A 15421-nucleotide genomic window follows, 5' to 3' on the forward strand; every position below is an offset into this window, starting at 1 on the left:
TCTGGGGATACTACTACTGATTTTGCAACAATTACTTTTTGCATCAGGGTCATCAAGGCCAAGTCAAAAGTACCTAAACCCTTCCTTCAAAGGAATTACAAATCTACATGACCTACAAACTTACTCTAATTGGGCATCCATATTGCCCCTTTTTTAAATCTGATATAGAACTCAAAGTACCCACTTTATTTTGGTGATCTCTCAACCCTTGTAACCACCTGAGAAAAAATGCTTTAAAAACCTTCCAAAGCTGGTCCATTTTAAACTACAGATTTTAGACTCTAAATTCCCTTTTTTTTTTTTTTTTTTTTTTTTTTTTATAACCACGTCTACTTCCTCCTTGGTTGTATAAATTCCCATACCCAATAACATTCTGCAAATCAAACGGAGAAACAGAGTCGAAGCTGCACATATCCTATACTGCTGTGACTTGTCCAGGGGTTTTAAGGCCTCATACACAGTATCAGTATAAGAATTTTGTATAGGTGCAGACGGATAAGTGTACAGAGAAAGTTTCTCTAGGTGCCCATCAGTGAGTCGGAGGCACAGCTTTTCTTGATGTGAAGGGTTAGGCAAAAGGGAGAAATTGGTAAGGCCTGCAGGTCATCGTGCTGGGGAGAACAGGGTATCTGTACAGTAGTAGCAGAGATGTATACATAACGATTTGCAGGTTTTGTCTAGACACAGAGCTGTAAATTGGTTAATCTTCGATCTGGAGAGAGAGCAAGAGGCTTGGCTCAATGCTCTGGGGCCTGTTTGCCTCTGTGATCTGGGTGTTAATGCGGACTATAGGGTCTGGTTATCCAATTGTCCATCCATTTCAGCACCTGTATAGCCACTATTCCCATGAAGCAAAAAAGCGCCAACAGTTTATAGGGAACATGCAAAGCAAAGGTCTGATTGTCAGGCTTCCCTGTGGATGTTTTTCTTTAGGGTGAAGAAATGTACTTGATGGTTTTTCTGGGGGCACTCTGTGGACTCTTGTTGATTTTTAAGGTCAGAGGTAGATGGTTTGTCCAGAAGTGTTATACATTGCTTGGACAGTGGCCCCCAGGTTTGATCCATTTGTGGCTTCTGGAATAATTTCAATGCATTGACTACTACTTCTATTTTCGGAACCTTCCATCCAGAGGTATAGAATAGTAAAGTGGTTGTTAGCAGAAACTTGAACTCCACCGTATGTGGCTGTTTTGGGCATCCATGCTGTCTTCACCTTATGTTTTAGGTGGTTAATTTTTTTTGCAAAGCTATTCTTTTATGCAGTTGACTGCCACATCCACCTCTAAGTCATGTCACATTAGTATTCTTGAAAGATCTCTTATCCCCTAGCCCCCTGCCTAGGTGTGCCTTGAAGAGGCAGCAGAAGGTTCGAAGTCAAAGGGAGGGGGAAGACTCTCTGGTGTATGGTTTGGGGAGGAGAGAGAGGTGGCATGTCTGTCTTCTGCAGATGAATTTGGAGGAAAGGCGGTCGCACTCCAAAGTGCTGGGTCTTGTCTTTTTATATGTGTAGACCTAGTCTGGGACTGCACCGCAAGGTAGCGATGAATTCCCTTTGACAGCGGAAGTCTAGGCAGTTCCCTGCATCATGCTCTCCTTGGACAGGTGTTTGTTGTATGTATGGGTCGTTATTCTGACTTGGCAAGCTCAAGTGGTGCAGAGCTTTAATAGCTACTCAATTCTCTAACCTCACCTCAGTTTTCAACCTGTTGACCACTTAGTTCCCAGTAGAACTTTGTGGTGTTCTATCCGATTTCAACTATTCTATTACTTCACCTGACTATTCTGATATTGTGGTATATTCTATGTAGTAATGTCAAATGTATTCAATAATGTAAGATTGTCTGCAATCAGAATTTGCATCATTGATTTCACTTCAGTTAAATTAAAAAGGTTTCATGTTACTTTACTTTAGAGGCCAGCCATTTTTGTACTTTCCTATTGAGTGTTTTTATATGTTCAGTGGTTATAGAGAACTAGCCCTAATTGGCTTTATGAATCTGAATATTCAGTCTTTAATTGTTAGAATTTACTTATGATAAATTTGTGATGACATCGTTGGGGTTTAAAAATTTCCTGAAGTCTGGCCTTGGACACTGTATAGACTCTGTTTTAAGTAGGGCTTTTTTTCAATTTTTTTTTAAGATTTTGAGGGACAAGTGTTGCCATGTGTAAAATTGGAATCATTATAGAAATACCCTTTGAAAATCTAGAACTCTAGGAGAGCCCAATTCTCTGCCAGTACATTTAAGGTCCATTTTAAAACAATGTAATATATTAAAATGATATGTTTAAAAGCATTCACATACATACAGGGCTGTGGAGTCTGAGTCGAGGGAAATTTTGGGTACCTGGAGTCGGAGTCGGCAAACAATGCACTGACTCCGACTCCTACTAAATTTAGATTGGAATAAAAAAAAAAAAAAGCAAGTTTAAATGTCCCAATTCACAAAAAGTTATAATTAATGACTTGTCTACTGTAAGAATAAAGACCAATGCATGCAGTGCCTCACGTAACCGCAAAACTAACACGTTAAGTGACCGTGAAGAAGCATGCTTTTCATGTGCTTCACTATATGGCACGCAACGCACAATTAGGAGCTGCAATACTTATACTTTCCATAGTTTTGTGTTCTGCTTTTACAGGGAACGCAGCGTCCATGTGTACCCTAGCCTCTCACTGATAAGGGATTAAATAAATATGTTTTTTTGCAGGACTAGAGAGTGAGACACTTGTATAAGTGAAGGGAATGGAGGGCCAATAGTTCAAGACTGAAGCTGTAAACCATTGGAAAAACTGCTGTCATTTAGCTAAGGCTATAAAAACTTGTAAACTCCGATTGTTAGCTTAAACTTTAAACATGACTATAGGATTCTCCTAGGAAAATCATGTTTTAGAATAAATGCCCCTTCCTGGATCCTCCCACTGCCCTATCTTCAGCAGCAGATTTGTTTTCATTGTGTTTGTCTTTAGCTTAAACTGTGCAATACAGTAGACTGTTGGCTTCCCAGCCAGTAGTCCTGTGGTAGGTTGCGTTTCTTTCCCTCAAGGAATGTATAAAATACATTCGCATATTAATACAGAGGAGTTGTGGAGTCGGAGTCGGAAGTACATAAAACTGAGGAGTCGGAACATTTATCTACCGACTCCACAGCCCTGCATACATATTGGGTATCCCCACACATGCCAGAGTTAGGGGAACCGTTTTAACTCTAAAGTGATGAGCTGTAAAGTTATTTTAAGGCATAGTCTATTATAGTTTTCAGTATTGTAATTTTTCACCATTTTATTAACTTGACAAAATCTTATCCTATATTTTTTGTTGGATTTTTCAAACTTAATTTTTATTGCCGCATTTAAGCATATACTGATATGTAGTCGGTCCAGGAAACATCCCTTAAACAATACAATAAGAACATTATGAACATGAAAGCAATGCAGTACTTACACTTATAACGATATGAGATGATGATGCAATGCAGGTTTTATCCTACAGTGAAATTGTAACAAATGGGTAGCAAGAAAACCAGTAAAATTAAGCCCCCTGTTGAGCACATCTGTACGGAGTTTACATTTCTTGCACCGATCATCTGAGTGTTGTGTCTCGCTAATCTGTACATCATTTTTATACAGTTACAATACAATTTGATACAAGAGAAATCGGAGCCCTGCTCGAGCTTGCAATCCAAAAGGGAGGGTCAAGTCATACAAGAGGGTGATAACTGAGGGGGATGAGCTGATGGAGACAGTAAAAACCCTGTATTACAAGCAGGCTTCTTTAAACAGAAGGGTTTTCAGGGATGGTCTAAAGATAAATTGGGATATGGTTGGATAGATTGGGGTAGGGAGTTCCAAAGGATGGGTGAAGCTTGAGATAAGTCCTGGAGGTGAGCATGGGAGGAGATGACAAGCGAGGTCTTGGGAGAACTGAAGAGAGCTTTGGATGATATTTTGAGACCAGGTTAGTGATGTAGCTTAGGGCAGAGTTGTGGATGGCTCTGTAAGTTGTTGGTACTTTGAATTGTATTTGTTGGGTGAGCGGAAGGATTGGCAGAGGAGTACTAGACACTGAACAGTTGGTAAGGTGGATGAGACTGACGGCAGCATTCATGATGGACTGAATTAGGTATAGCCTATATACAGGTAATCCAATGACGAGGGAGTTGCAGTAGTCGAGGCGAGAGATAACCAGGGAGTGAATTAGAAGCTTTATGGGGTGTCATTGGTTAAAAAGGTGCGTTTTTCTGGAGATGTTAAGGTGGCATGAATTGGGGATTGGATTTGGGCCTGAAAGAACAGTTCAGAGTCTAGGATTACACCTAGCACCCTGGCATGTGGGTATGGACTAATAGTTGTCATTGATCTTGATCAGGGGAAGGCGTACGTGGGGGAGGAAATCTGAGCTAGGTTTTGGATAGATTGAGTTTAAGGAAGGGATGCAACATCCAGTCTTATGTTTTGTTAGTAAATCAGTGATATGTGGGGAAACTGATGGGTTGAGCTGAGGGGTAGAGAGATTTAGGTATAAGTAGCAAAGAAATGATATTGGAAACCATAAGAAGCTATTCCCTATCCCAGGGAAGAGGGGTAGATTATGAATAGGAGAGGTTCAAGGACTAAATCTTTTGGAGGACCATAACAGTAAGAGGAATAGAGAAGGAAGTAGTTGTGAGTGACACCGAAGGTGCGGTGAGATGGGCAAGATGGAAACCAATGTCACAAAGACTAAGGAAATTGAGTTTCTTGAGGAGGAGGGGTTGGTCAACTGTATCAAAGGCATCGGAGAGGTGTAAGGGTACGGAATAGTGACCGTTGGTTTTAGCTGTTAGCAAGTCGTTGAGTTTTAGGAGAGCGGTTTCTGTGGAGTGTATAGAGCGAAATCTAGACTGAAGGGGATCAACAAGGTTAGTCTCAATGAAGTGGCAGCTCAGCCAGTTGTAGACTAGACATTCAAGGACTTTGGAGGCAAAAGGGAGTAAGAAATGTGTCTTAGACCCCTTTCACACTGGGGCATTTTTCGGGCGTTTTTTAGGCGCTTTGGCGTTTAAAAAAAAGCCTGTAAAGCGCCTGAAAGAAGCCTCATCTGCAATCCCAATGTGAAAGCCCAAGTGCTTTCAGAGGCCTTTCACACTGCCAGCGCCCGAAAAACGCTGGTAAAGCGCTGCTAAGACCCCTTTCACACTGAGGCGCTTTTCAGGCGCTTTGGCGTTAAAAAAAGCTTCCTCAATGGGAAGGGGGCTTTAGGAGCGGTGTATTAACCGCTCCTAAAGCGCTGCAAAGAAGCTGCATGCAGGACTTTTTTTGACGCCCTGCCAGCTCAGCGCCTCAGTGTGAAAGCACTCAGGCTTTCACATTGGGATTGCAGATGCAGCTTCTTTCAGGCGCTTTTTTTTAACGCTAAGACCACTTTCACACTGGGGTGTTTTTCAGGCGCTTTAGTGTGAAAGCACTCGAGCTTTCACATTGGGATTGCAGATGCAGCTTCTTTCAGGCGTTTTACAGGCGCTTTTTTTAACGCTAAAGCGCTTGAAAAATGCCCCAGTGTGAAAGGGCCCTTATGTTAAGGGACTTTGTCCCGATACCACTTTTTTAGGACTGAGTACAAGTACCGATACTTTTTTTCAAGTAGTCGCCGATACCGAATACCGATACTTTTTTTTAATGTGTCCCCAAATGCAGCCATGTCTCCCCACAAATGCAGCCATGTCCCCCCACAGATCCAGCCATGTCCCCCCCATATCCAGCCATGTCCCCCCCATATCCAGCCATGTCCCCCCCATATATGCAGCCATGTCCCCCCCCCCCATATCCAGCCATGTCCCCCCCCATATCCAGCCATGTCCCCCCATTATCCAGCCATCTGTCTCCCCCCCATCCAGCCATCTGTCTCCACCCCCATCCAGCCATCTGTCTCCCCCCCATCCAGCCATCTGTCTCCCCCCCATCCAGCCATCTGTCTCCCCCCCATCCAGCCATCTGTCTCCCCCCATCCAGCCATGTGTCTCCCCCCCATCCAGCCTTGTGTCTCCCCCCCCCCCATCCAGCCTTGTGTCTCCCCCCCATCCAGCCATGTTTCCCCCCCATATGCAGCCATGGCCCGCTTACCTGCTACCGCCGACTGTGTACAGTACTACGGCCAGGAACATTACAGCTTTGAATAGCTTTAATGATTGGAGCCGCGCTGCGTGTATAGACACTCCCCCTCGCTCGGGATTGGACAGTTCACCCGAGCAAGGGGGAGTGTCTATGCGCGGCGCCAATCATTACAGCTATTCAAAGCTGTAATGTTCCCGCCCGTATTACACAGTCGGCGGTAGCGGGGATGCGGCGTAACGGCGGCGGATCGCGGCGGTGGTTTGCGGCTCCGGTGGCGGCGACGTATTCTATTTGTGTATCGGGGCAGGGTATCGGCGTCTGATACGTCGGCAGAATGGCACGGCTGGGCACATGTACGTACAGGTACGTCCTGTACTAGTACCCAGCCGTGGGTCGCAGGCGCACACCCACGACCTGGTCCGAAGCTTCGGGACCCGCGGACCCGATTGCCGCTGGAGTCCCGCAATCGGTCTCCGGAGCTGAAGAACGGGGAGAGCCGTGTGTAAACATGGCTTCCCCGTTCTTCACAGTGGCGGCAGCATCGATCGTGTCATCCCTTTTATAGGGGGACACAATCGATGACGTCACACCTACAGCCACACCCCCTACAGTTGTAAACACACTTCAGGGAACACATAACCCCATCAGCGCCCCCTAGTGCAGGGCTCGACAAATCCCGGTCGCCATGGCGACTACAAATAGCATCCTGGCGACTTGGCTTGGAAGGTGGGCAAAAAAAAAAATGTTTTTCTTTTTTTGTGAAGTCCCCAGCTCTTCCTCGTGTGAGCTGGCGCCATCTGGTGGTGGCCGTTGGTATTACAAGTTAAGCAGCAATTCTAATGTCATTTTTCACTATTTTCACTGCCATCTTCTTCCCTCTAATTAGAAGCCCCAAACATTATATATATTTTTTATCCTAACACCCTAGAGAATAAAATGGCGATCGTTGCAATACTTTCTGTCACGCCGTATTTGCGCAGCGGTCTTACAAGCGCACATTTTTGGGAAAAAAATTACTTTTTTTTTAATAAAAAAATAAGACAACAGTAAAGTTATCCCAATTTTTTTTTAATATTATGAAAGATAATGTTACGCCGAGTAAATTCATACCCAACATGTCATGCTTCCAAATTGCGTCCGCTCGTGGAATGCTGACAAACTTTTACCCTTTAAAATCTTCATAGGCGACGTTTAAAAAAATCTACAGGTTGCATGTTTTGAGTTACAGAAGAGGTCTAGGGCTAGAATTATTGCTCTCACTCTACCAATCGCGGCGATACCTCACATGTGTGGTTTGAACACAGTTTACATATGCGGGCGCTGCTCACGTATGTGTTCGCTTCTGCGTGCAAGCTCGTCGGGACGGGGTGCGTTTTCTGGCTCCTAACTTTTTTAGCTGGCTCCTAGATTCCAAGCAAATTTGTCAAACCCTGCCCTAGTGGTTAACTCCCAAACTGCAATTGTCATTTTCACAATAAACAATGCATTTTAAATGCATTTTTTTGCTGTGAAAATGACAATGGTCCCAAAAATTTGTCAAAATTGTCCGATGTGTCCGCCATAATGTCGCAGTCACGAAAAAAAAAAAATGTTTTATAAAAATGCAAAAAAAAATATTCCCTATTTTGTAAACGCTATAAATTTTGGGCAAACCAACCGATAAACGCTTATTGTGATTTTTTTTTTTTTTACCAAAAATAGGTAGAAGAATACGTATCGGCCTAAACTGAGGGGGAAAACATTTTTTATATATATTTTTTGGGGGATATTTATTATAGCAAAAAGTAAAAAATATTGTTTTTTTTCAAAATTGTCGCTCTATTTTGGTTTATAGCGCAAAAAATAAAAACCGCAGAGGTGATCAAATACCACCAAAAGAAAGCTCTATTTGTGGGGAAAAAAAGGACGCCAATTTTGTTTGGGAGCCACGTCACACGACCGCGCAATTGTCAGTTAAAGCGTCGCAGTGTGGAATCGCAAAAACTGGCCGGGTCCTTTACCTGCATTTTTGTCCGGGGCTTAAGTGGTTAACCACTTAAGCCCCGGACCATTTGGCTGGCCAAAGACTAGAGCACTTTTTGCGATTCGGCACTGCGTCGCTTTAACTGACAATTGAGTGGTCGTGCGACGTGGCTCCCAAACAAAATTGACGTCTTTTTTTTTTCCCAACAAATAGAGCCTTCTTTTGGTGGTATTTGATCACCTCTGCGGTTTTTATTTTTTGCACTATAAACAGAAATGGAGCGTCAATTTTGGGGGAAAAAACAATATTTTGTACTTTTTGCTATAATAAATATCCCCATTTAATGGGGGAAAAAAAGGTAATTTTTTCTCAATTTAGGCCGATCTTTTTCTTCGACATATTTTGTGTATAAAAAAAAAAATCGCAATAAGCGTATATTGATTGGTTTGCGCATAAGTTATAGTTTCTACAAAATAGGGGATAGTTTTATGGCATTTTTATTATTTATTTTTTTACTAGTAATAGCGGCGATCTGCGATTTTTATCGTGACTACGACTTTATGGCGGACACTTTTGACAAATTTTTGGGACCATTGTCATTTTTACAGTGATCAGTGTTATAAAAATGCACTGATTACTGTGAAAATGACACTGTCAGTGAAGGCTTACCACTAGGTGGCATTGAAGGGGAGAAGTGTCCTAGGGAGTGATTCTAACTGTTAAGAGGAGGAGCTACCAGTGACGCGTCACTGATCCCGATCACAAGGAATAGTAGATCAGTGACATGTCACTAGGCAGAACAGGTAAATGCCTTGTTTACAAAGGCATCCCCTGTTCTGCCTTTGCCGACCGCAATCACGGGCCACCCGGGAACATCTAGTTTCCAGGACCCGCAACCGTACTTGCGAGGCATGCAAATTTAAAGGGACGTACAGGTACGCCCATTTGCCTACCTGTGCCATTGTGTAGACATAAATGTGCGTGCGGAGGTCGCTATGTGATTAAGAGCACTAGGCAGAAGTGAAGTTTTGACATTGCTTCCGCTCTGATATATTATGGAGACAAGTTGGGGACATCTTCCCCTCACTCGTCTCCATGTCCACCCAGGGACAGCATCCGATCGCCTCCGCCACTGCCGACGGCTCCATCCTCTTTTTCTGGGGTCCCCCGGCGGCGCTCCTGGCCCCTCCTCTTCAAATGCCCCCAAAAAGAGCTGCTTTTCATGGGGGCACTCGTGCGGGTACGCTCCCGAGTCCTTCTGCTGCGTCCATTGACACAGACAGCAGGACTCTGCCCTGCCCCGTCTCACATGTCACTGGATTTAATTGACAGCAGCAGGAGCCAATGGCACCTGCTGCTATCAATCTGTTCAATGAGAACCCAAGACAGGCTGGAGCTGCTGGGCTTATCCTTGACGCTGGAACAAACTGGTTCAGGTAAGAAAATGGGGGGGGGGGGGTCCCTGGGGGGCTGCTGCAGCACATAAGGTTTTTCACCTTCATGCACAGAATGCATTGTGGTGAAAAACCTTAAGACTTTGCAACTCCTTTAAAGTACTACTTGAATCTTTCTTTGCACTAGTCTCCTGTAGTGCTTATCTGTTTTCTAGCTAGGGGAGAAAAGGGTCAGTATTTGTTGTAAGCCAGTTAGGCTTTACTGCATTGCACAGTGCCCCCAACAAATGGAGAACACAGAGTTGACTTCAGTAGATGGCTAATGCTTCTTCACTATACAATCGGTTTTAGCCAAAGCTGTGCTGCTTTGACTGCAGTGGATGGTCATGAATAGAATATGGTGTCTGTATTGGCAAAACTTAAATAGGATATCTTCTGGCAGTTGTGTATTTTTTACATGAACACATTTATGGGAAACTTTAAAATGGACCTTCACCTTTTAAATATCAAGTGGCTCTAGAACGTCCGTCTGAAAAATAAGCATAGTTGACGGCAGCTTTAGCTTGGATGCCTTTTTTAGGTAACCGATGGTCAGAAAATATGAAAGTTAAGATGGAAAAACATCACTATTTGCATAATTATTCCAGGGGCCTAAAAGCTAGAGATCATCGGTGGTCATTTTTTCAGGAGCAGTGTTCAGCTGTCAAACCGATTTTTTTGAAACGGTGTATACTCATTGTTTAAGAAGCTATACTTTAACCCCCTCCAACCACTACGTTGATATTGCAGTTTAAGAGGTGCTAGCCATCTGAATACTGCCTAAATAATTTTGCTAGTATGAAAGACAGCAAATGGCATGTTTCAGGAGAAAACAATAATGGCAGCCTATTTGTCTCTTTACATGTTTCCTTTAAGCGGTGTAGCTGAAAACCTTGTTTTGTCTAAGTGTGGCATACTTTTGTAGTGACTTGTTTTTATGTTTTGTTCTTGTTTCATTATGTGCTCTACGTGGTGCATTGTTTTTATGTTATTAAGTGACTTTACGATGTTAAAACTACTCAAAAGGTGTCCCAAGTATGATGTGTACACACATTGTTACATTTTTCTTTTTCTTATGACTGTTAAGATTCTTCTAAATGTTTGCCTTTTGTTTCATCCTATATGATACTAGCACATTTTTGCTGTGTGCAGTCCTTTATATGGAATTTGGAGTTGGTGTATAGCTACTGATCTTAAAGTACTGATCGTCTGATAAACTTAGTGAGCAAAAAAAAGGTTTGTGAAAGAAGGCACCAGCTGGTTACTGCGTGTTCCTCCACTAGCTTTATACACCACCTTGTTACTCCCCATAAGCCCAATGAACTTAGATTCTGACCACCCGCCCCACATAATGTACTTTATTATCTTTGCATCGTCCTTGTAATACAGTTCATGTTAAATACAAAACACATTTGCTCTACAATGCTTTATGAAATGGTAACCATTCTTGAAATATGTACCACGTGAATGTTAAAGGGGTTTTCCACCCATTTTTTAGGTTTATTAAAAGTCAGCAGCTACAAAAAGTGTAGCTGCTGGCTTTTAATAAACTGACACTCACCTGCTCCAGCGTTCCAGCGATGCGCCGGCCGGGGGTCCGCTCCTCTCCCCCCCCTCCCCGGCCGGCGTCTTCATTGTCACTGTGGGCACCCGGCCGTGACAGCTTTCAGCTTCACGGCCGGGCACCCACTGCGCATGAGCGAGCGGCACTGCACATGCGTGCGAGGCCTGGCGCTGCGCTGTTTGATTGGACAGGCGATCGCCTAGGACCTGACGTGTCCTAGGTGATCGCCTACAGTGAGGGGTTGCCAAAAGGCGATTAAGCTTAATCGCCTTTGCAGCCCCTCGGCGGAAGGAGGAAGTGGGACAGGAAGTCCCCTTCTCCTGAAGCCCCCACTCCCCCCCAAAAAAATTACATGCCAAATGTGGCATGTAAGGGGGAGAGGAGTGGGTTAAGAGGAAGTTCCATTTTTGGGTGGAACTCCTCTTTAAAGCGGTTGTAAACCGCATAAACTTTTTTTTTTTTTCCCCAAACCTGCAATGCAAAAGGCATAATAGGCTAATATGCACCGCATACTAGCCTATTATGAAATACTTACCTCGGAACGAGGTGTGTACCACTTACCTGGTCCACGCCGAGCAGGATGTCATCTTGCTCCGGCGTGTCTTCCGGGTATCGCCGCTCCAGCGCTGTGATTGGCTGGAGCGGCGATGACGTCACTCCCGCGCGTGCGCGCGGGAGATTTAAAATCGGCAGGGTCCGGCGGATGCCGGTCCTTCAGCTGTGGATTCCCCCCTGCGCATGCGCCGCCCGCCTTGCGGGGGGAATATCTCCTAAACCGTGCAGGTTTAGGAGATATTCTCCTTACCTACAGGTAAGCCTTGTTATAGGCTTACCTGTAGGTAAAAGTCCAAATAGTGGGTTTACAACCACTTTAACTATGGAAACTTGCTTTGGCACAATTACAGCAAAGAATGGGTTACAGTACAGGAGTGTGCCTAGAGTGGTCCCCCCCCCCCCCCGCCCCCCTGTTTACTACAGCTTTTCTTTACAGCTTTAATCCAGTGACCTTTTTTTTACCCCATTACTAGCGGCAGTATCAATTTGGGGAAGAGAGTTTTAGGTATGGGAATCTCAGCAAATAATTGGCACCTTAATAGTTCTTTCAGGTAGATGGCTGAGGTTTTCTTTACAAGAGCAGTCACTTGAGCTCTCTGCAGTGCTGTTACTTTACTCTTAATCGAAGAGTAGTTCTTCGCATACTCATTTATTTCTTCAGAGAATGTCTAGCGTTTGTATTATAATTTACCCAGAAAATATTGCTAACACTATTATTTACTTTTAGCATTCAATCTTGGGCAGTATGTTTGGAGATACATATTATGACCAACAGATGACTGCACGGCAGACCAATGCATTATCTCACCAGGTACGTTGCTATATGTTACCGGTTGCTATAAATGTAAGATTTCACATAAGTGTACAGGTAAGGCATAAAAATTTACATTTCGGCAGCGAGTTTGCTTTTACCATAATTTCAGCAGCATAAATGCGAAATGCTCAGCTGTTTCTTCCATATTGCAAGTTGGGTTTTGTTTTCCATTGTTGGGTTTAGTCCACTACAAGCGATTTTGTTTCTGGTTTACAGGAAAAGTTCAAATACTTTAATTTTAAATAATTTGTAGTTCTTTGTTGCCTAGTTGCTGCACAATTTGTGAGCATGTGCAGTTGCCGGCGGTTGTGCTGCAGACTCTTTTTATGTGTTTTTACTTGTGGCTGTCTCCGTAACATGCAAACGTTTCAGCACTTTTTTTTTTAACAGAGGTCTAAGCAGGCTGTGCACTTTTTGTGCCTACTCTGTTTTTTTGTGAATGACAACCTAATCCACAGCAATGACAAGTTGTTACACAGTATATATACTTTTTGTAGCCTTTTTATGAATATGTATTAAAATTTATAATTTTTCAAATTATGGTGAATTCCTTTTGGTACCTTTTTTTAAAGTCTGCCCACCGCTTTTTTCCTGAATTTAGTGTCAAATGGTCACAGAGCCTTCCTGCTGGTTAACCCCTGCTACATAAGAGTCCAAGAGTATTTGTGGGGGATCAGGTACCACCTTCCTAAAGATACATGTGTTGTTTTTTTTATGTGAGCAACAGGCCCAATGCCTATGAAAGGGTTGTTGCCCTGCAGCTGCAAATTAATCCTCTGCTACTAGCATTCTTTAAAATGTGTGTAAGGTAAAGATTGGCATAGACTTTTTTTTTTTTCTTAAATTTCTTAAAAATCTAATTCGGAAACGCATATGTTGGCATTTATTTCTGAGCCTGTGTTTTTCCCCCTCGGCACTCATTCCTCTCCATTTCACACAAAGGAAGATTTTAGTTTTTTTTATGCATGATTTTCTTTCAGTTAAAAAAAAAATCTTGTAGCTCCTCCTGCTTACAAGGGCCAGAACTACCCATCCGTACATTCCCTAGCAAATTATAATTGCACAGATGCCTAAAGTGATTGTAAAGCTTGTGTTTTTTTTTTTTTTAAATAACAAACATGTCATGCTTGCCTCCACTGTGCAGCTCATTTTGTACCGAGTGGCACCGATCCACGACTTCTGGGGTCCCTCGGCAGGTCTTGCGGCTCCTCCCCACATCAGATAACTCCCTAGGAGAAACGCTCTCCCAGGGGGTTACCTTGCGGACACGCTCCCAAGTTATTTATTCGCGTCCATAGCCGCCGAATGTATGACTCGGCCCGCGGCATTGGATTTGATTGACGGCAACGGGAGACAATGGCTGCACTGCTATCAATCTATCCAATCAAGAGATGGGACATCGCTGTCACCACCGAGTGAATTCCACGACTTAGGTAAGTAAAACGGGGGGCTTGGGGGCCGGTGACTGCCAGAAGTTTTTTCACCCTGATGCAAAGGATGCATTAAGGTGAAAAAACATGAGGGTTTACAACTCCTTTAACATTTTTTAGCCTGTCAGAGAGGACTCCTTGTGGGGGAGGCTGTGGCTCTCCTTCCTTTCCCAAGAGGAGGTGACCCGACAAACATTTTTGGTAAGCGATTTTGTCACCAAAACAGAGCGAGTGTTTGCTTCACTTAAAAATGAGAGTATCCGACCATTACTGCATTTTACACAGTGTCTGGCCTCCGTTTTTATAGTCCTAACCATTTTGCAAAGGTTTTTCCTCTTTGCCCACTGTTAGATTTAATTTATCTACAAAGTCTGGGAACATCCGAACAAGCTGGGATTGCCACCTCATCCCTTTAAAACCTAACGCATATTAATTACATAGGTTCTGGGGTTAATTTAACGCAGGTAAGAAACTGAATGAATTTAATTACCACCTTAATCTACCACAGAGCCTGTGTGTAATTAATGTGTTCGGTTTAAAGGGGTTGAGGAGGCAACCCTAGGACAAGCAGTTTTTTATTCCAGGTACTCTCTCTCCTTTTCTGGAGTTATTTCTCTCAAATTGGGCTACTCCTCCCATGGTGGACCCTCCAGCATCTCACCTTGCCAAGGATCTGACATTCCTCATGAAGAGAAACTACTTCCTAAAGACCAGATTGACACAAAATTGTAAATGCTTTCTAGATCCATCCACTCTTAAGTGGGATAGGCCTTTTAATCTTTGCTTGCCTCTATTCTTATTCCTCAGACTTTAGCCGACTAGTCTAAATCGACAGGTAACAATTGGGCTACGGCTGCTTTTGATCCTCACTTTCGTTTACATTGCATTGATTAGATGAACGTCATTTTAAATGTTCTTTACAATGTGGTGCCTGATGCTATGCTATGTTCCATCTAGGCATCCTTTACTTCTGTTCAGATGTGCATGGTGATCTGGCAATAAGTGTATAAAGGCCTTTGTTATGACCTCCTTTTGTGGGAAACTGTTTTGGCTATTCACTGGATGAAATCATTAAAAGAACTAGGGGAGTAAGCAATTTACCCCAGCGGCAGAAATAATGATCAACAGTACAGGTCAAGACCTTCCTATTTTGCTTCAAATGTTCCTTTCATTCCTAGGTTCAGTTCCTTCCACTATCCCAGGCTCAGTGATTTCAAATTGTCCTTGGTGTTCTAGGCACTCAACTTGTCCATCAATCATCATGAGTGTCCACAATCCCCCCCCCCCCCCCCCCCACCCAGCTCGATCACAACAGGGAAGGAGATGTCTAATGACTTTTCCAGACATTTAAGAAATACTGCTGGCCAGCACTTGGGTGTAGGAAGTGGTATTTACAGGTTGCCTCAGTCCTCCACCTTAATTTTTTACTTTTCGTCTATATCGGCAACATTAAACATGCTTTCTTTCCGCTAAATAGGAATTGGATTTCAAGTTTTCCCTTCCAGCCTGTTCACATTTCAGAAACCCAAAAAATAGGATGTTTGTCCTCTCTTGGACTTGAAGGCTCT

The 15421-nt window shown here is 43.4% G+C and overlaps 1 protein-coding gene across 2 annotated transcripts in view; it reads left to right on the top strand.

Annotated features, from left to right (window-relative positions):
- Window positions 1-15421, top strand: part of CRTC1 (CREB regulated transcription coactivator 1) — a 194316-nt gene that overhangs the window by 164121 nt on the left and 14774 nt on the right. For both annotated transcript variants that reach the window (XM_040322959.1, XM_040322969.1), the window contains one exon: window positions 12337-12420. In XM_040322959.1, the coding sequence (XP_040178893.1) occupies window positions 12337-12420 (84 nt within the window). The remainder of the gene's footprint in view (window positions 1-12336; window positions 12421-15421) is intronic.

Source organism: Rana temporaria, chromosome 1 (assembly GCF_905171775.1).
Source record: "Rana temporaria chromosome 1, aRanTem1.1, whole genome shotgun sequence".
Classification (NCBI taxonomy): domain Eukaryota; kingdom Metazoa; phylum Chordata; class Amphibia; order Anura; family Ranidae; genus Rana; species Rana temporaria.